General features: G+C 34.0%; 1 protein-coding gene across 1 annotated transcript; it reads right to left on the minus strand.

Annotated features, from left to right (window-relative positions):
• Window positions 1–1,014: 1,014 nt before the first annotated feature.
• LOC137402454 (uncharacterized) lies at window positions 1,015–22,783 on the minus strand. Its single transcript, XM_068088954.1, has 15 exons — window positions 22,501–22,783; window positions 21,945–22,055; window positions 21,558–21,656; window positions 20,279–20,398; window positions 17,366–17,491; window positions 14,340–14,536; window positions 12,960–13,142; window positions 12,294–12,460; window positions 10,363–10,484; window positions 10,258–10,317; window positions 5,839–6,050; window positions 4,463–4,719; window positions 3,483–3,711; window positions 2,935–3,017; window positions 1,015–1,496 (listed from the first exon to the last, which is right to left on the minus strand). The coding sequence occupies exons 1-15, from the start codon at window positions 22,781–22,783 to the stop codon at window positions 1,205–1,207; spliced, it is 2,541 nt and encodes an 846-aa protein (XP_067945055.1). The 3' UTR covers window positions 1,015–1,204.

Below are 22,783 nucleotides of genomic sequence, written 5' to 3' on the forward strand. Positions count from 1 at the left end.
AATGGTTTAAGACTATGCCTAGTTTTATCGATGTGGAGAAACCAAGCTCTCACCACAGTTCACAAAAATCAACAAACCTATATAATATGCTTTAAAATGGTAAACTTGATGTCTGGCATCTTCACAGATTTGGCTGTGTTGCTTGCACTCACATCGCTTGTGAGTTGTAGAGATACATGTAATTAGAAATTTAAGGTTAAACCATAGCTCATTTTGGTTAAAATTGCAATTAAATGCATAGTAGTTTTGTGATAGTTTGAAATGTGAAGTAGCAGCGAGTCCAAACGTTATATTTGATAAAGCCAAACTAGGAACAAGGACACAAAAGAGGGAGGAAGGCAGAAAGCTCTGAATGACAAGAGGGTGAGAAAAAAGCAGCAACTAATGATGAGCCTCAATCTCCTCCTTGATCTTCAGCATTCTCAGGTCTATTATACATTCATCATTCACAAAAACGATCAAAAATACATTGAGTTGCCCTAATGACAATTTTATAACAAATACAGATTATGTACAATAATCTTTTTATTGTAGTGAGAATAATCGATGCATTGTTGTTAATTAAGGGCACCAATGCTACCATTATTTACATCACAATCATTAATATTTTCATTGCGATTAATGTTATCATTTTTTTCTTTCCTCACTGTGTTGAACAATTTGAACTATTGCTGAGGTACATTTTGATTCACACTGTCCCAGCTATTTATTGATTATTGGCAACTAAGCTTAACACTACTTCTGGTCGACCCAATATTTATTGAAAATGATCAAATGATTAACTTTATCACACATGAGTACTCATGTACAGTTTGTTGATGTTGTTAATGTCGGATGACATATGCTTCTACAAAAATTAAACCCAAACTGTATTTCAACGCAAAACCTAATGCACTAAAAATAAAAGTGCTATAATAATTAATTTTTCTGACATACTTTATAGACCATGTTATGTGGTTTTCTTCAACAAAATAGAAAAAATATAATTTGAATTGTTGGCATTGTAATTTACAGTTCTTTAAAGTATATCGTCATTCATTATTGCCTGATAAAACCAAAGCAAGCAAAGTGAACCTTTTAGCTTATAAAAATGAAGAACAAGAAAAGGTTTCCAAAAATTGATTTTTGTAGGTCTTCATCAACAATAAGAATATCTCAATAAATAAAAAACTGTGAAACCGCAAGACGTTACTCCAGTCATACTTCAGTTAACCACTACGGTAGGGTATTTGGGAGGTCGGCCAGCTTTATGAGGAGTTGGCACTTCCGTTTCAGTCATGAGCACAGGGTCAAGGTCAGAGTGATTGAGAGGTGGAAGTGGACGAGAAGACTTCTTGCTCCTTCTCATCCGTTCTTTTTCTTGCGCGAGTTGGGATTGCTTTTTATATTTTTCGATCTTCTCTGATTTTATAGTAACTCGTTTAGGCGCTCGAATTTTATCAGCACGAGTACTGTTAGGGTATTTGAGAAGGTTGTCAATCTTTGATAAGAGTCCGCTGAAAGTATTAAAGAGAAGCATAACATAGGTATATAAAATATTTTGATGATCTAGATCAAGTCAAATCCATCAGCCTGCCCAACAAAAACCAAATCAAAGCCAGTTATTTGACCTAAAGGTAGAACATTAAAAACCGTTTTTAGCATGGCTCTCTGGGAGTAATTAATTAGCTGCGCAACATGGAGATATATCTGATACCCGAAATCAAAAGCAAAAACTTAGAGTTGATATAAATTTTAGGAAAATATTATATACATCTCACACAACTAATGCTTGTGGAATCTGATAAAAGATTTTAAAACTGTTATGCTTAGTGAAAAGATTTGGTCACCATACAGAATTCATACACCGATTTTAAGGAAAGCTCTAGTGTATCAATTGTATTAATATTGTAATAATTTGTGTTAGGGAACAATAAATTAATACAATAACGATTTGGAATCTACAAATGCAAAACATTTTAAAGATGTGATCTAGAAAAAGGGAGGCAGTGAACCAAAACAAAAACGAACAAAGACCTTATTGGCTCGGCTTAATTCCAACATTCTAAGGCATAAATCAGTGCTTTATAAAATACTAGCCAAACACTCAGCATTGGTAATAAAACAATCACCCAACAAATTTGAGTGACTTACCGGGTAGGCCAGTGAAGGTAAGCTTACCTTTACTAGAACAATTACCGTGTTTGCAGACAGCTTAACAATCGTTAGATTATACGTAACTATTAACCATGCTAGTTACTGACCCAGAGAGCTTCATACGTGATTATTCTCACTAGTGTAATAAAAATGTTAATTTTCACTAATTTTAGGAATGTGGTAATTTTCAGCTTGGCTATCATAGTGTAGTGGATTAGATAACTAGTCTGACAATCCGGAGATTCCGTTATCAGATCATCTGCGATGTTGGTTTTGCATTCCTAGATGTTAATCACCATAACTGAACAGACAACTAACATTGAGGTTTATATATATTAAACTAGATTAGATTCGGTTGAAATGATTAATGATATGGCATGCCTGTTATTTTTATCAATTGTTAGTAAAAAATCCACGAGTTCATTTTTCTAAAATAAAGATAATTGTTGTTAAAGTATTTTTGTAGCGACTAGCCTTTGAAAGCTTGCCTAACCAAAGGGAAGATACTGCTAAACTGATAGTTGTTGTAGGCTATAGTACAAGGATAGAAAACGGCTTCGAAGAAATTCTTTTTAGTAAAACTGTTGTTGCAATATGTACAAAAGCAGTGACTATGTCAATGCAGCAGAAGAGCAAAGAAATTATTACGCCAGCGATAATATTTCCACTAATCAAAAACAGGATGTTTTGTCAGTTCATTCACAACGCTGTTAGACATTCACAAGTGTGACTAGCTATGGATGCAAAAATCATTACATTCTGCTATTGTTGGTGTTTTACCAATGAAAATGTAACTACCTGACACGGTTAGCTTTCTCATCCATAAATATTTTGTCTTCATCATATAAGACATCAGGCGGAAGGTTCTCTGGGTGGACCAACTATAATTAGGTAAGAGTAAAATACGATTATGAAACATGTCAATATGTAACAAACAATAACGTAATTGTTATCTACATTCATGGTCTACCAGAATTTAGCCATATTGTGAGCAGAAGATCAGTGATGAAAATGCATCTTAACTTCAATTCCAAAAATATTCTGCATAAAAATGGTTCAAACTTGTCAGCTTTGTTGGCTTCTGCTTTCGATTTTCTAACAACTTGACAGCAAATTTAATTTTTATTTGCAAGAGCAGCAATTATTAATGTGCATCATAAATTTTAAACCACCATTAATTTTTAACAGATTAGCACAGAAAAGCAGGAGCACGTTTCGTAATAAAACTGTCAATTTTATTTGCAGACACTGACTTTAGAAGCTAGCCGACTCGAGTGGTTTAGCAAACCAAGTGTGGCTAGTCATAATTTTTCATGACATTAAATAAAAGTGAAATCAACACTTACTTTCAGTTTAACTCCGACATTAAACCGACAACTTCTCTGGTAGCTGAGAAATGTCATGGAGATGTTGTCCTGGTTAAGAACTCGAACACCGATATGTTTATTGAGGGCAAAACATAGGGGCTGCACTGGAGGTGCATGCATGTGAGTAGTTTGGTCTAACCAGTGCCACCTTCTTTTGCGGGAACCATCTGGATGAGCTTCCAGACCACCCAACTGATCAACAAACAATCTGGAAAGTAAGATAATAATTTTAAATAGCTCAATCGAAGCTCAGTGTGGTTCTGACAGAGAAACGTTTCACATGGTTTCAAGTAACTATAAATGTGCATTTGCCACAGATAAAGCACATGTGCTTTATCTGTGGAAACTTCTGTATCAACTTCTAAGCATGAAAATGTATTTGCAAGCTTAGAAGTTGTACTAATATTACGCCATTCACCATGCAAAGAAAATACACCAACATGATATTATAGCTAAAACAGTAATATTTAGTACTTAAAAAACTCTCAGTGAATAGAAAGACTTAAAATAAAGTGCTCTTTAATTTAGAAAGTAAAATAAAACTGGTAATAATACAGTTATATTTATCTATTAGTTTTGTTTTCGTCAGATGGCAGTGGACAACAAAAAATGACAAGATAGCTTATTAGCCAGACAACAGGAATGAGATATTTTGCATACTTCATGATGATTTGTTAGACATTTTGATTGATATGTAATAGCCTATGAGCTTTTATAAAACAACTATTATTTAGGATTATTAGCAATATATAACAACAAATTTAATATTACTTTCTGTCAACTTTAATACAAATGAATTTTTTGTAGACTCCCAATAAAAATGTTTCTAAGATGTTACAAATTAAAGTAGCATGCTCACTACCTGTGCAGTTGCAGCACTCTTTATTTACGTTGGTGTTTAGGAAATTATTGACCTATAATAAATTTTATGTACATTTGATTGTTAGTCGTAAACAAACCTGACATTCCCTGTTGAACGATGATAGCAGGTGCCAACAGCATCTGGCTCAAATTCTGCCAGCAACATTTGCTCGCTAGTTTCATCTGATTGGGTGTCATAAATGAGATAAGTGAATTGCCCAGGTTCTATTGAAGAAACACTAATAGCCAGCTGTCCATTTGGGTAGAAGACACTGCCTGTTCCATCAGGAAACATTGTGAGAAACTTTTGTTCATTTGGATAGAACCTTTCTACACATTTTCTGCGTCTTTGAGGCTACAATGTTAAACGGGTTGTGTAGCTTATCTAAATGAGTGTTGGCTAGTTACCCAATTTTTCCTCTAAGTGTGACAGAGTTGGGCCGTAGTTGTTTTACCGCAATAATGGTATGCACTACTCTAGTGACATACCCAACACTTTTAACCTACAGCATGTGTTGAAAAACAGATTTACCAATGAGGAATAGTCTTGGTCAGATGTAAATCGGCAAAGCATCGTGACATCGCTATTACAGCATTATCAGTTTATGCTCTGTTTATCATTAGCAGCTTGTGATGGCATTAATGTCATCAAACAGATGCCATTAAACACGAATTTGTGCTTGTGCAGCTAGTGGCTCCACAGCATTTTTTTCCTATAATCAGTAGGCCCAAAAAGATTTCATAGTCGTGAAGTGATCAAAGATTACAAAAAAAACATTTAAGTTTTAATATATTTAATCAATTGAAAAGTTATTCCGACATGTTTTGTGAGCATTGTTAAGTGAGATCAGTAGGCTTCATATCTATGTATGATATACATTAATAAATGCCACTTTGTCATTGTGTGTGTGTAGGCTCAGGCGTGTGTGCTAGTCTGTGTAAATAATAGGCGCTTCCACATGTTTTGACCATTTCTATCCAAACACCACATGCATGCTCTGTACCTTTTTCCCCGGTCAATAAATGGTTTAGCTTCGATACTTCATTTGGTTCTTCAGAACCAGCCTTTTAAATATCTCTGTTACTTACTGACTGACATGAAAGTTACCCCAGGCATCGCCCAATTTACTGCTAGTATCTAGTAGTGCCAAAAACATATAAAAATATAACTAAATGCTTGCATGAATTCAACTGTCATCTATGCAAAATGACTCTCACATAAAGTCAGATAGTCTTAAAATGTACAAGGTAGTATCAATAGTATTCTTTCAGAAACCTACAGTAACCTTTTAATAAATCAAAAATGCATCAGTGTCATCCCTAACGGCATATACATGTACTAATATTTTTGTTTGGGGATGGCTATCGCATACCTGTCACATACTTATTGCATAACCCATCTGTGATGCATTAGCTATGCAAATCACAGAAAATTTCAGTTCATACAGGTATCTTTGCTAATGATGTCACTCACCTTATCTCTCGGAGTAAACAGTGCTTCATCATCTTCAAAGTCTATTGGTTGCCCATCTTGGTCAACAGAATTCCAATCCAATGGTTCAATTTCAAATGGTTTAGCTACGTATTCTTCATCGAGTAGCGGAGAAGGTGGCCGAATGACATACCCTTCATCTATGCACCTTTGTGATGACAGTTGGAAGTTTATCGTTTTCATAGCTCGTGCATCTAAAATAAAAATTAAGCTTTGTTCTTGAAGCACGATGCATTCCTGCAAAGGTTTTCTATAATTCGTCAGCGATTGTCTTTACTGACTGATGGCAGTTTTCTCAAGGATGGCCGTTAAAGTAACTAACAGGGTGATCTTAGAAGTCCTAAATCATGGAACTATTTTCATTCATTGTTCAATAGAGAGATGAGTTTTCTTGGTTTAACTAATGTCTAAACTAATCAGTTCAACTGAATTATTATGTCGCTGTTCCTTCTTAAACTACTTCGTGCCATGAAACTAGGTTTACTCTGACTAAAAATATAGGTAGATCGAATGATAACTAACACGCCATCCTAAAATTTCGAACACCAAAGTTGGGCCGCAGTCATCGCTGATCAATCAAGCAATAATAATGATGCTTTGTATCATTGTTAATGGTAGTGCTGATAAACATTGTTAAAATAAGATTTAACTTCAAGTTGGCACTCATGCACCTTTTTTATTTCAATACTCGGAAAAAATATTGGCTGAAATGGTAATCCTGTCGCGCCCATGTATTTAAAAACAGTCTGCGCCTCATCAATTAAAATGTGAAAACGCATGATAAAAGGGTAAATTATACTAAGGCTAAAAATTCATAGGAAATTGGAAACCATGCGCAAAACGCCTGAAGACCGCATGCTGGACATCGAGCTTTGCTGCCATTTCTTTGTATTATACGAAACCACTTTGACATGTGAAGTAGGTGCTTTCACCACCACACATAAAAATAGAACCTAAGACCTTTGTGTAAAACCTAAGATCTTTGTGCTAACTTCACTGACAAATTTACTCCCGAGATAGTACTGTTTTTAGGAACTTCTGTTTATGTATATACACTTTCCACATCATTAGCGGTAGTTAGCTTTGCTTCCTAGAATGCTAAGTCAAACATCAGAAAAATATAGTAAATTTATTGCAAAACGGGATTTTTTCAGACTGGGAGTATTCAGCCAAAACAGCATTTGATCTGAAACAGATAAACTAGGCACACACTTCTATTAGTGAAGAAAAGATAACTTTTTCATGTTATCATACTGTTTGGGATTCCCGATAAGTTCTGAAACTAGACATCGATTTTCGTTGAAAGATTTTGTTAGTTTTGTGAAAAATTGCTATACTTCTACATGTACATTAATTAACCCCTTTTTGTCGTTGCATAGGTGTCAGTTACTCCATCTAAATGCTACGTGTTTTCCCATGTTTTGGCTGATTATATCTAAACTTCATAAACATGATCCATGTCTTTTGCAGAAAACTGAAAGTAGTTCGTTTCAAAACTTTCTCTGGTTCCTGAGAACCAGCTGCTTAAATAACCACATGCAAGCAATCTGCTTGAAAATGTTAGATATCCTGGACATCTTCAGATCTCCTGCGAGGTATAACATAAAAGAGGTTAGTTACCTGTGCTGCCACAGGTAATTACCTACATCTAGAGTGAAAATAGCATGGTGTCAATGGAATGTCATGAAAAAGAGGGGTAACTGTCGCTATATAAAAACTTATTAATTAATGACTCGATTGGGGAAGCACAGTCAGTGAGCGTAACTTGCAGACTCCTTTGTAGCTAAAGTGATAGTTATGTCATAAGAATAGAGGCAGATTGCTTAGCATTAGATGAGACATGACAAGACAATTAACATATACACTATGTTTCCAAGACGCAGTTAATGGTCAATTTCAGGTCGTCCACGTATCATCTGTAAAATGGAATTGATAAAAACACACAAGTCAAGCAAGTGTTGTTGCTTGCCAATCTTTTATCAATTGTTCGATGCTTGTGAAGGATAAAAACTACACTTGGAAATGATGCGCAAAACTGTGTTGTACCAGCTATTCCATTTTGAACATTTTAAAAATTTTCAACATTTCAATCGTTACTCTTTTGATTGGGGCCAAAATGGAATGCGCAATTAAAATATTTGATGTGGAATTTCTTATTTTTTTATCAAAGTGTTAACCTTCATTGTGCAGATGTCTATTAAAACACTTATCACATGGTAACTTAATGTTCATCATCATCCGCACACTGGAAACGTGGTGATAGAGAGCAGCAGGAGCAAACATCTCAAAACATCAAAAGCTAAAATTCTAAGCAATCACTTATATCAGAGAGTTGATCATCTACAGAGTTCGAGGAAGATTTTTTAGATTTTGGCTTGTTGCTATGGTTACGCTTGTTGCTACGGATACCCTTGAGTAACCCATCAACAAACTTCCTCTTCAAATGTTTAGCACTCAATGAACTTTTTCTACTAAAATAAATGGAATATGCCAAAATTAAACTAAGTTACAGCAGTCATTAGCTGTAGTTTGTAGTATTGTACCCACAATGCAACTGTAAGCGTGGGTTAATTGTACTACTGTAGGTTTAAAGAGCACAACTAGTGATGTTATTTCAGCATGTATTTTTTTCTGAGCGTTTCAACCAAGCTTTGTATATTGTAATCTTAAAACATGCGGGCAGTCAGATCACCTCATGACTATAGCAAATGGTAAAAAATTACTGATAATGTTTGATAGATTCTGCCAAAATTTCGATATAATCGACTAAAGTTTTGAGCGAGTTCTTTAAAATAAATGTTCCTACTCACACAGAAAACTTTTCCCTTTGTAGAAAAAACAGGAATCATTATTTTTGGTATGAAAAATAAATGACTATTTTATCATTACCTTGGAACAGTGAGCAAAGCAGGGTTTTGAGAGACGCTCCTAATGCAAGAGTTATCCGAGGAAGAAAAGAGAGTTTTGGAGATTGGTGGGAGAGATCGATAAGAAGAGAAAATAATATAAGGACCTGATGGCTCAAGGTCATTTCTATAAGACAGTTGAGGGTCAGACGCACTTGTGTCTAAGGAAGATATGTTTGCTGCGAATAGAGATATTATGATTTTAGCCTTTATGGTTTCCTTCGAAAAACTGATAGTTGATACCAATCATGATATTGTTGTGTTATATGTAACATTTGATAACAGTCATGGTATTGTAGTGTGATATATAACCTTTGATACCAATCATGATATTGTAGTGTTATATGTAACATTTGATAATAGTCATCGTATTGTAGTGCTATATATAACATTTGATAATAGTCATGGTATTGTAGTGCTATATGTAACATTTGATAACAGTCATGGTATTCTAGTGTTATATGTAACAATTGATAACAGTTATGATATTGTAGTGGTATATGTAACACTTGATGACAATCGTGTTATTGTAATGTTATAGGTAACATTTGATAACAGTCATGTTATTATAGTGTTATATGTAACATTTGTTAACAGTTGTGATAGCGTCAAACTAATCGTAATTTCTAATAAGATGGCTGGTGTGGACGTTATGTACAAGAGGGCAATGCAAGATGGTTGTTTGTTGGCATAAATTTACAATAGTTTAAAGCTAAAAAAAAGCAATTCAAATAGTAAAACATAAATTATGCAGGGTAAAGTAAAAGAGTAAGTATTTTGGTGCAAAAAAGAACCATCTTAATTAAAGTATGGAAAGTGTCATGTTTACTAAAACTATTTCAGTAAATAATTGTTGTTTTAGAAATTTTCTTTTTGCGTTTTGTTCAAAATGATCAATCCATTTAATGTTTTTGCGACTTCATGCAGTTTTCTGAGCAATGACTACTTTCTTTCATTTTATCTATTCTAGCTTTATGTATGTTTTAAAATGTACATAAAGCTACATAAAAATGCATAAGCATAAAACTTTGTTATAAAAGCTTGATAAGTAGCAGCTATGTCTTAGAACAAAATACTCTTATTTGGAGTTTATGCGCATTAGGCGCAGGTTATCAAAATAATTTTTTCAAAATTAAAACCGTGTTTGAGATGTTTAGCCAATTACATTAGCCTGATACATAAATATAGTTTTACTTAAAGAAACTCATGTTTAAGTTTTATATTATAATTTTTTTAATAATCAAACACTATTAGTTTGGTATAGTTTAGGATTAAAAGTTGGTGCATAATTAAAATATTGAGGTAATTCTTACTATAATTTTCTTTTGGTATAGTATTTGCAAGTATTGATAACATACATAGTATTTGTATTAGTATTTACAAGTAATAATACTGATTAAAACCCTGTTTTATTTGTGGACAACACAAAAATAGTAAATTGTAAGCAAGGAACCCTGTGCATGATAAAGATTTGACAAAATGGAATCATACATACATGCAAACATTCCTCCACCTCCTCCTCCTCCTCCTCCTCCTGCAACACCTCCGGGACCTCCTGGATGTCCACCAAGCCCTCCCGCCTGTGAAGAATGGGCTACACCACCCGCTCCAGAAGGAGCACCGCCACCAGTAGTTCCTGGTCCACTTGTGGTTCCAGTGCCGCTTCCTGTGTGTGCGGAATGGTGAGCCTGCTGAGCTCTCTGCACCTCCCTTTCTCTAATTCTGTCAGCAAAGGTGATACAGAGGTCATTCAGAGATAATAGCACTAGGGCATTTGACCTCAATTCAGCCTTGAGACACTGACCTTCAAGATCTTTCCATGAGGTAAATAACATAGCTACTAAATCCAAACTTTTATGTTAGCTTGCCTTTTGGCTAGATGGACGTAGTTTTAGTCCTTCATGCAGTAACAATAACATTCTTAGCCAGTTTGGAAGAGAAGCGGGTGCAATTAGATTGAGTGTGCTTGTAAGCTGGGCATGCATACACGATTTACAGTGGAAATAGCATAAAGCCTGAGAACTTAGATATGAAATTGGAGCCAATACCGATGGTACAAAAGCTACAAAGGAACAGAAAGTCTTACACAGATATGGTTGCTTCTTGCCAGAGAGTCTTACGGCGTAAATGACTTACTCTTTTTGCGTCTAATCTATAAGAACCACGGTTTGAACAATTAACCAGACATCAGATTGAACAGCTGGTAGAGTAGTAAAAAGATTTCGAATCAAACAGGAAAAGATGATTTCTAAAAGCATACTTATACTTAGACTTAATTTTGCAGTATTTATACTGAATAACTCTTTTGTTGCTTAAGAATACTAATTGTTGCACATTATAATGATGAATTTTTAAGTTTATGAAGATGAAGTTAAAAAGTTGTTTGACAAAGTCTGAAAACCTTTACAGTTGTTTTTATTTTCTCACCTTATTTATTTCAATTACAGAAAACACTTTTTTCATGTTATGTAGTTTGAAAGTTAGAATGGAAAATGTTATTATAATTATGTTAAATAAAAATAGATGTTCTGTCTAAAGGCTTTTTTATTACCCGGGCAACGCCGGGTTGTACGGCTAGTATAGCACTATAATACCATGGTGGTTATCAAACATTACACAAATCACTGCGACATCATGACTGATACGAACTATCAGTTTTTCAAAGAAAACCATAAACACTAGGATCCCAGGTCCACCTTTATCGAGCCATACAGTGCGTTTGGCGCATAAAAACCTCGTTAAGCATCAGTCATGCTATCAGTGGCAGTAAAAACCAAATACTGACACAAATGTAGATACATGTACATCAATATCTCGACATTTGAGTTTAACGCAACGGGCCTTAGCATGCATGTCAATTCACCTGTACCTGAATTTTTTTTTTAAATAAAAAAAAAACGAATTAATCCTACCTGCCCTCTGAAAAACTTTTTTTTTGTCCTTTTAGAATTTTGTCTTACTCTTTGTTTTTTATTAATTATTTTATTCTGGCCTCTCTTTTAAATGCTCGCTAACGTTCACTTTTAACCGAGCGTGTCAAATCCGTTTTAGTTCAACAAGAAAGATCGCTCCACGCTGTTCTCGTCAGTTGCCTCTCGCATATTTGGCAACCTAGCAGCTGCATCTCAACCATCGTGTACGCTTCTATCTCAACTTTGTCTCATATCCCAAGGCAAAATTTTGCTTGAAATTTTTTTCACATTCCAATTTTATTTTCTACGTCAGGACACTCGTATCGCAAATTATTGCTGCATAAACATCTAAATGTAAATGCTTCAGTCAGCAAGCTCTTTAGTGTTAAGTTGGTAAAATAGATACACGTGTAACTAATTGAGCCAGACACCTCTACTCAGTTTTCATAAAGCCTTACATGACATTGAAAGTGATCGCTATCAAAATTAAATTCATCATTATTACAACTGAAAAATGGACTCACTTCAACTACTATTTTGCACTAGTAGCCTAGGAGTCCAGACCTCTGTGAGACATTAGCAGATGTGTCACTGTAAGCATATTCAAACACTACTCTACCTTGCTTGTGCTTTTTCCCTGGCAGCGGCTCTTGCCTGCTTACTGCCGTAGTGTGCATGTGGCTTGACATCAATGAGATGAGCATTTGGTGGAGGGGGTAAGATAGCCAATCGAACGAAGTTAGCAAATTCTTCACAACAATACAGCTCTTGTGGAGAGAGTATTTGCTGGAATAATGTTCATAAATTAGTATAAGCTATTTGTTACAAAACATATGTAACACAGAGAAGAACGTGTTACAAGTGACTTGTTTAAAACCATCTTTAGTAACCTACAAACATATTGATTTATATATCAGCAAGAACACTCAATTCACAGCCAACTGATGGAGCTTGAATGAAATGAAAACCAAACATAATGTAGCGGCTTACACCAAACTTCTGGTACACCATTCATAATTAAAGTGTTAGCACCGCATGCTAACATATAAACACCACACTAACATGTCAACATTACACGCTAACATATTAACACTCCAAACTAACCAAATAAATTAATACACTAGCTTGTTAACAACACATGCTAACATGTTAATGTCAGACACTAACATGTTAAAACCACATGCTAACATGTCAACACCACATGCTAGCATGCTAAGCTTGCTATTCACAGGGTCCAATAGTATTAATAAAGCAATGCATAGTAGCAAGACAAAGATATTCTCACTTGTTGATGAAGTGTTGGGAATGGTTTAATGGCATTGTTACAGAATTCACAGTTCCCGGTAAACGTTATCAACTCATTAACTGTTTCAATATTCATTAATTCTGTTTCCGCCTCTTCTTCATTTACCGCTTCCTTTTCCTGCTTGCTTTCATCCTCGACAGGCTTGTTTATATCTCTCTTGTACTGTAACAAAAGAATATAATCTACTAGGAAAGTAGTAGATGGGGTCTGCTTGGCTTAATAATCATTCTCATTTCAATAAAACTTAGGTTTTTAAAAAAAATATTTGATTCAGATATCTCTGAGAGCATCTCCCATAATATCAAAAAGAATCTTTAATTTGTTTTGAGAGTTTTAATTTTGTTTTAATTTTGTTTTTTGATTCTACAAACTTTATAAATTAATGCTCATTCCATGATATTATGTTATGAGACTCAATTAACCCACAGTTTCTAAGATAGTTTTCTACTGTTTCAATTAATTTAAATTCAAATGAATTTAATTAATTGAATTACTAATGACCACCAGTTAGTATAAAGATATATAAATGCTATCAAAGTTAGTCAAAGTTAAAAAAATACCTGAAACCAAGATTGCAAAATCTGGTATATTTTTGCTAGTTTTAAACTTCCAACTAAATATAAAAAAGGTGCCTCATGGGCAGCGTAGACAGCTAGACTTGGGTATGTTAAATCTGCTAGTCTATGTTAAGCTGCGCAGTTTACAAGCAAAAGAGATATTTTCACTATTTAATAAAAGAACACTTGAGAACAAATAAAATAAGTGTACATTTATTTTATTACAAAGGTTACAAACATTTTCGGAATTTTTTTTGAAAGTTTTTTTGATACGTTTCTAAAGGTTTTACTAAAACAGGTATAGTTTGCTAGCGTTTTTTGCAGTCTATGATAATCTGTGTCTTCAAAATTAAAAATTAATATAAAAGATTATAGCTGACTTGACGAAGGTCAATGCAAATTTATAATGGCGATGTATAAAACACTCTTTTTAACTACAGAGGTGATACCAGATAATGCGGAATCTACAAAACTAAATCGGGAAGTTCAAAACAAGATGACACATGTTTAGAAAAGAAAGTATAAAAATAGGACCTCGAAATAAATGCCGTGTCATACAATCTTTAACAGCAGTCTAACCAATATCCATTCTCTGAGCAGAAAAAGGTATTCTAAATATATCAAACCGATTATTTGACTTTATTAGTTAACTGATACACTTTTCAGTTTTTTTTGGTCTTTCATGGCATAATTAAAAAAAAAATTTGAAATGAAACTATTGCTAATAAAGTGGTGTTGATACTGATATATAAAAATGTTTGTGGAAGACAGCCAAAGAAGGTATATTGATAAAACAGCTAACCTGGAGAATCTGTGGTGGTCCAATGCTGGGCAAGGTTTTGTTTGTCTTTGGTTTGCTAGCAGTAGTCTCAGTTTCCGAATCCGTGTCTGATTCACTGAACTGTAGCACTGGTACCCCGTATTCATCATCTCTGTATGGCAGAACTAGGGTGGTCATGACCTCTGGAGGCCCTTCTTCCACTGTACCAGTTATTGAACCTGAGAGGTAGAAGCGCACATGCTTGTTAATAAAATGACAGAATTAGACTCGGAGGCCTTGGACATGTGTCAGGAAATTGGAAGAAAAGGTGAATAAGTTATTTTTGATATACTCGGGATTTGTTCAGTTATGGGATTTTTAGTAAAAAATATTTAAAATTTAGGCCTGTTAACTTTAGCTAATTTTAATTTGTAAAGTTATATATATATATAAACGTTAAAAAAATACTAAGACACTTTCCTGTTTTCAACTAAAACAAGAATACAACAAAAAATTGCATTTTGAAATTCTCAGGTAGGATTTTTCAGCAAGTTTTTAATAAAAAAGCAAGCATCTACAAGCTAAATATGACTCTACTACGAGTTAGCCATTTACTACCGCGAGAAAAAAAACTAAAATACATGTACATGTATGTCTTATAGCTAGCTATCACCAGATTAGCCTTGACATTTTCCTAGTCAGAAGGAAGAGTTCTTAGCGCATGTTATTATAAGAGAATGGCATGGTCAGCAGAAGGAAGATGCGAATAGCAATATGGTAGCCAATAATATAGCACAATCGATAGGATAAGGAAAAAACAGAAAAGAATCAAAAGCTGCAATTCATCGGTCAGATCGTTGCATTCAGCATGAGCAACAACTTTGGGAACTTGTAATACATTTTGCATTGTGTTGAAAAGATTATTAATTAACAATATTTTAAAATATTCTTTTGCCAAAATAATTAACATATTTTTTGTGTGAGCATGAAAAAAATTGATCAATGTTGTAGTTTATCATTGATCAATAATTGGAATGTATTTCGAATTTTAATCGCCTGCTAGGCGTTGCTTAAAGCTAAACAAGCGCAGATAACTGCTACACCAAAACTATCTTCCTACAAACTCTACACAGAACAACAGACACATCACTACCAAAAGCACATGCAGTGTGAACAGCCTTGACCTATGTTTTACAAACCTATCTATCAGTGGTCTACATGCAGAGGCTGTGCAGTGAGTTAGGAGCACATGTGAATAGTGGAATATAGACTAACAATGCAGAATCCTAGGCTAAGACAGACTTGAATACTATGGATAGACTTTTAAGTTAATCTTCGCTGATAGCTAGTCAAGTTGTTGCAAAGACTTGGTTGGCTGTTATTTCATCTCTATAGAGTTGAGATATAAGAATCAAAAGTTTGATTGCGTAGAAGTCATTTAAAATCTTATATCAACTCCTATTTTTACCCTTCCTGTTTTGGGGTTTTTAATGTAATCCCACAAGTTAAGCTAACATTTAGGCCTATTTCTGTGATCTAGATTCATAGAATGACTAAGTTGTTCATTTTAATCATTAAAACAGCTTCAGCTTGCGATCTGTTTTTTTATTATCCTGAAAGCATGGTTTTCTACAAATTTAGTATTTTAAGGTTTCTTCCATAATCCTGCTTTATGGAAACCATCTAATGGCTGTAGCTACCAAATATTTCACCGGATATATTATTCCGTAACAATATGAAAAAACGCCAACTGTGAAATAACCTTTTAATTTTTTTTGTTTCTTTTTTTGTACTTTTAAAATGATGTTATAACTACAAGAACTGTCATCAAGCAAATTTACTTGAAAATCGCTTCATTACTATTATGTATATAATCTTAAAAACTATTTCTAAACCCTAAAATGGCCTAAGATAAGCCTGAGCAAAAGCAAACCAAAATTAATGTAGGCTAACCCCAATTGCATATTGAACGATAACTAAAATATCTAATGTAATTTAGGTTATATATTTTATTTGCATGTCATGCACACAGTAGTAAAAAACACTTTATCTTCTATACAACTTGATGAATTTTTTACAATTTCCACACAGTTCGGAAAAGCCCTCTATCATCTATATTACTCTATAAGTTTCTTACAATTGAGCTCTACGACAATATCGAGATCAACCAGCTTGTAATCAAACCAGGAAACAGAGAGACTGACTGATTGATGGTTAGTCTAAGCGTATATACTGAAAGTTACCTGCCGATATCCCGCTAGGAGATAGAGCTAGAAATGTTTTACCTGTCAGGAAAATCAAAGAAATAGACAACATACTAAGATACAACATCTAAGAGTTAGTTGATCACAACCACAACCTACTACAACTAGCGGATATACAGGCATGCATCACAGAGGATAACAAACTAAAATATTTCAACTCTAGACAGCAAGAAAATGGGGGTGTTTATAAGTACAATCTGTCCACAGCCAGAAGTAACATTTAGCACAAAACAGCCATAAATTACTTTCACAAGCCTAAAAGGTTTATAAAAAAACACTATTTCCCAGAAAAAAATATTGGTTTAAATTTTTTTGAATTGCGGTTTCTTGTTGTATAAAGGTTAACTGATCAAATAGCAAATTTCATTCTGTTCACTTTTTTGCCAATAAAAAATTGATTTAAAATTAATATTTTAACAGAACAGGACTTCGGCATTTCAATTTTGATAGAAAACACTTTTAACTTGTGAAAAATATTCTTCGGCAACAGTTTTAGAAAACTGTAATATTGAAAATCTGTAATAATGTTTTCTTCTTATTATCATCAACTTTCTATTAAAAACGTTTGTGAGCAATAAACTGCAAATACTTAAGATGACAATGTAACACTGTAATAATTTGTGTTCATGCAGCTTGCTAAAATTAGTTGAGTGATATCTTCTTCAAATAAGACAATCAAATAAACACTTTTTGATTGAAATCTGATGTGGAATTGAGCACAGTCAATGATCTAAAATAGGAAAATTTTATCTTTAATAGATCAGTAAATAAACAGAGAATTTATCAAAGTGCATAGTTGCCTACTTTCGGGTTCAAACAGTTCAGTTGGTTTATCTTTGAGTAGGGTAGACTGTCGTCTCGAACTCTGAGAAACCAAGGTTCCGGTCTTTGAAGTTCTGGAAGCCTTTGATCCTACACTTCCTCTACCGCCTATTCCAGAACAAAAATAGAATCATTGGCTATGTATAAATGTATGATAAAATACAATGAATAATATCTGTAGTGCATTACAGCTGAGGTAAATAAAATTTGACAAATATTATAATACAATATATTAGTGTAATATTTAATGTAATGTATTGCGTAATATATCTTTATGAGAACAAAGAAAAAGTACAGAAGTACTTGGCTCATTGACGTATAATTATCATCATCAATATTATTAGTATTGTCACTATGATTCACATCTCATCAATTAAGCTAGTAATTGTCAGAGTTCAAAAAAGAACTGTATAAATTCAAATAAACCTTTTTGTCGTTTAGCTTCATGTTTCTGCGAGGCCTTCTTCAATACCACTCTAAACATAGACAGCTTTGATGGCCTTGGATAATACTTCTAATTACAAACGAAACGCGGAAGCTCACCATTCCTTCTTATACTATTATTATTGTTGCTACCACTGTTTATCATTGTTATTACAATCATTAGCGTAAGTTTTCTAATTTTTAGTGGCAAGGCAACAAGTTAAAAATACCAAGATTCATATTAAACTATTTAATTAAGCATAACGGTTTGTAAGACTAATGTTTGGACAAAACGCATATCTTTGAGTTTTTATCAAAATGTAAACAAAGCAGGTGTAAAACCAGTATTATAATTTAAACTATGAAGTCGCCTAAACTTTCCTTTATTATACTAAATTAAGTTAGATTTTGTAAAAACAGCTCTTCATAATTCAAGCCATAGATAGCTAATAATGGTATCCCCTTCAGATCGTAAACTAGGTTATAAGGATAATACCTTTGTAGCTAACAATGTTTCATCTAGTAAATTACTAAACTGATTCCCTTACCAAAATATTTGCAGAAGTAAATATTTTAAGAATTTTACAAATGCGAGAATAATTTTATTGCTTATTAAATTTAGGTAATTTTGTTGGCTTGTCTTAGTCTTTTCAAACATTAGTTAACCAACTGAGCTGTATTGAAGATATCACCTACTAATGTGTCATTTGTTGAAGGCTCAGCCATGCTCTTTAAAATAATTTACTTCAAAATGACTTATCTATTTTCTCTTTTGTTTGAGAAATTATAACTAACTTTCCTTTTCCAAAAGAACGTTGTTTTTTGTGATTACACTCTAAAACTACTTTTTTGAACTGTTTGGAAGCTTTATTTTTTTGAGATATTCTACGTAAAAATAAGTTATGACTTTTACAGCTTTCTGTTGACACTAGTTACACGTATCTCTAAGCAAATACACAGCAAGTTTAAAGAATATTTGGTATAGAATGTATATGTACAATAGTATATCTTATCTATAATTCTATTTCAGCCTATCTTGCCATAATTTTAGTTATCACGCTTGATTGTCACGTTCAGAAAACAGTCAAAACTTCATTTTCTTTAACTGATTTTTCTCAGTAACACATTTTGGTAGTATTCATAAAACAGTAACAGGGATAATGCAATGACATATTATGTCATTGCAGCTAGACTGTCTTTAAATAAATGAGCTGATAGAGGTTTTTTAATGCCATTTTCTTTAGAGCGAATTCAAGTAGCATAAAGAACCTTCCGGAATCACAACACTAATGATTGATTGCGAAATAAGGAACTTTGTACTATTACTAAAAACAATGTAAGACAATAAACACTACGAGATTACTGCAAATAATGACTAATGGTAACATAGCCTAAAACACACTGCCTGTGCTCTATTTAATGGCCTAGCTGCAAATGTTAACCATTCGGAAAGCTTTTTACACTACAACAATCAACCACAAAACATGGTTATACGACAGCAACCAATCACAAGCTTTTCTTACCATGTTCAGTCAAATGCTGTTCAGCTTCACCATCAGCATCTGAAAATTGACTATTCTGCAATGTCATTGCTCAACCAGCTATCAGTTTACTACCAGTTATGGCAACACTTACCCTCGTCCTTTCCTGTTTAGTTTTATATTAGCTCACCATAGTAAAATAGAAAGCATTAAATTTGACATAGTCTCTCTCTAACAATGTTATAGAAAATCAATTGAGTATATTTAATGAAGTGTTTTATTTGGGCTTGCAGGTTTTTTAGCCGTGACATTATAAAACAGGTATGGACAGCTTTTGCATGACAATTAAAACTCAACAGTTGATACGCACTCAATTATCTTTTTCACATGCAATGAATCACAGATTTCATACAAGTTTATTATTAATTATCACTTGTATTTTTGTTATATAAAATGAATTATCACTTGTAAAATGAATGTTATGAGTACAGGTGGTATTTAAAGTCGATTTTGGACTGAAAACTTATTCTTGATTTTATTCCCATCTTATCCTTAGTTTCGGGCACTCATAGACAGAAAGTCAAACAGTTTGTAGAAATGTACACAGCTCAAGCATAGCTAATATGGTCTTGCAACTTCAACATACCAAAGCGATCACGGGTATTTTGTTAGTCATTCGTGTCTATCACAACTACGCTAAACCACAGATGGCACTCAACAAAGTGTGTTTTGCATTTTATGTAGACTACTACACTGGCGGACTGAAGAGTAAGAATGCGTGCAACTATCCTGATATGATTAGACAGTTGGAGGAGTGCCAGACTGCTGAGCCGAATGTTTAGAGTTCAAGCCCTGTATGGTGCAATCTTTTTTCTCGACCTCTAACCTCTAGCAGACACGCTCTTATTATTGTAATGTAAATATATTTTAGGTGGCATAGTCGTTTTAGTCGTTAGTTGCAATGTGCAACACGGCTGCTTGATACACTCACCAGCGTTTTGAGAGAGTTGCTGTCCCTTCTGTATAGCTTTCATTGTTTCAATCCAAGACCATTCTGTCTGTGTCTCCACCTCACTTCCTTTCGCAACTGGCTCTACTTTTTCCTTTTCCCCTTTAATGTTATGCATATACAAATAATAATAACGCACTTGACATGTATTTAGCAACAGAATTTGGGCTTGAACGGTAAGTATTGGAAAATAAGTTGCTACAAAAAGGTTTAAGAAAAAATTCACTAGAGCTGCGGTACATACTCTAAAATTCTACCACCAAAAACAAGATTACCATCTCTATATTCCTTAGTTGGTTACGAGCATACTGCCATAGGCAGGTCCCTTATGCCAGGATCTTCCCCAATTTCTTGCATTTCTTTAGTTTTCTTAAAGGGCCACGGCGGTTGTTTCCTATTGCCTTCCTAAGGCTTTCTCTCAGGCCTTATCTCTCTTTGCAAAAGAAAGATTTCAAGCAGGATGCCCTTCCTAACACCCTTAGCAAAACACGAACTACTGACCTTTACAGCCGTCAGAAATGTAACCCCTACACCATGGTAGCTTTATTTGAAATGCATACTACGATGTTAAAAGTTTATCATGAATTGGTAGTTGTGTTAAGGCACATATACATACATTGATAACTATGCAAGTTTCATAAAAAAAACGCTGATTTAATTGCGGAAAGCAAACCGGAACTACCTTGAGCTAAAAACGTAAAAAATGTGTTTAACAGATGTACAATATGTCCTTAAACTACTGTGTATATAAAATGTCGCATTATAAGATTTAATGCAAAAACGAAGGAAAAAAATAAATAATTATAAAACGAAAACCTTGAAGGCAAAATCGATTCAGCAATCAATTGATCTTAAGAATGCAAAAAGTAAATTTTACAGCATTTGTCAGATGTTTAAAATGTTTGCATACATTGAAATACAAAGAAATAATAAAAAACAGTTTACAGGGTTTCCCCAAAACCAGTTGAACGCAAGCATAATTATAGGTTTAAACTTTTTTCAACCATGAAATATCTCTATTGAAAACTTAGAAAAAGTGCGAATGAAGACTCCATATTTATCTTAATGAGCAAAAAGTCATCGGCAAAAATGCTGCTAGCTTTAATACAAAGCCATTTCTAGCTTTATATCATTTTATATATAACATTTTTGTTTTGTAAATAATATGAAATTTTTATTATATATAATATGTACAAGTTTATATATATAACATATAATATAATATATAAACTTCAGCTAGTGTTAGTAATAGAGTACACACCTTCGTCATCAGAACTGATCTGATGAACATCCCCATCTCCTAGCTCTGATTCAGTAATACTTGCAAACTCATCTTTCCCTTCTTCCTTCCTTTCCTCCCCTAGTGGCATAAAATAATAAATAGTGTTCTGCTATCCACAGTCTGCGCTGCTGCGACCAGAAATTACGTTAAATATCTGTTTGCATGTCGTACAATGCAACTCGCTTGCTGATACAGATATAACTGTTGATACAAGCTTGTGTATATATTGCCAGAAGGTTAATAATGTCTCTTGATAGATTTAATGTCACGCACTTTATCTCTCATCACCGTGAAGTTATGTCACAATGTTACCCACCGCTTACCATGTTTATAACATCTACGTTAATGAGTCCCATGTGCACCTACCAGCAGTTATTGGTGGGAGTGGTTTGCGCTTCAGCATATCTGACCGGGCAGAGTTTGGAGCTGAGGCCCTCTTAGGTTGGCTTGCTAAATCTTTTAACTCTCCTTCACTACCTGAGTGAAAAGGTTTAGAACTTCGTCACATTTATCCATAGCATACGCCTAAAGTTAGATCTATAGAACTTGATGCCTTCACTGCCTTTTAAACTCAAATGCTCTCACAGGAAACAAGTTGGAACTCATCCAGGATGCCTATGTTAGCTATTTTCCTTGGTTACACGCCAAGGGGTTATCTCACAGGATGTAGGAAGACAATAAAAATTAATACTAGTGGGATCTCTTTGTTATTATCCATGCATTGACATAATGAACCGGTGTGTATGCTGATTGGCAATTAGTTAATACATCTATTATAATCATTATAATATATTATATAATATATATTATCATATATATGTATTATAATAATATGCAAAATACTTTATATAATATACATAATATTACGTATATTATAGTATACATAATATTACGTATGTTATATTTTTATAATAAAAAATACCTGATTTAGAGAGGGAGGATCTGATCTCTGCACTTCTCAGAGTTCGAGCGCTTGCGCTTCTTTGTACTGGCTGTTCCTCATGCCTGCTCACGCTTCTGTGAGCTGATGAAGGAGGGGTTTTACCTTGCTGACTCCCACTTTTATTTTCTATTGAATGAGAACCTTCCTCCGGTCTTCTTTCACTCATGTGCGGTGATGAAGGCAAGGCTTCTTCTTGTCCGCTGATGCTATTGTGTGTCGGTGTAGGACTTTTATTGTTTGTAGTTTCTGTTTGCTGCGCCAT

This window comes from Watersipora subatra, chromosome 8 (genome assembly GCF_963576615.1).
Source record: "Watersipora subatra chromosome 8, tzWatSuba1.1, whole genome shotgun sequence".
Classification (NCBI taxonomy): Eukaryota; Metazoa; Bryozoa; class Gymnolaemata; order Cheilostomatida; family Watersiporidae; genus Watersipora; species Watersipora subatra.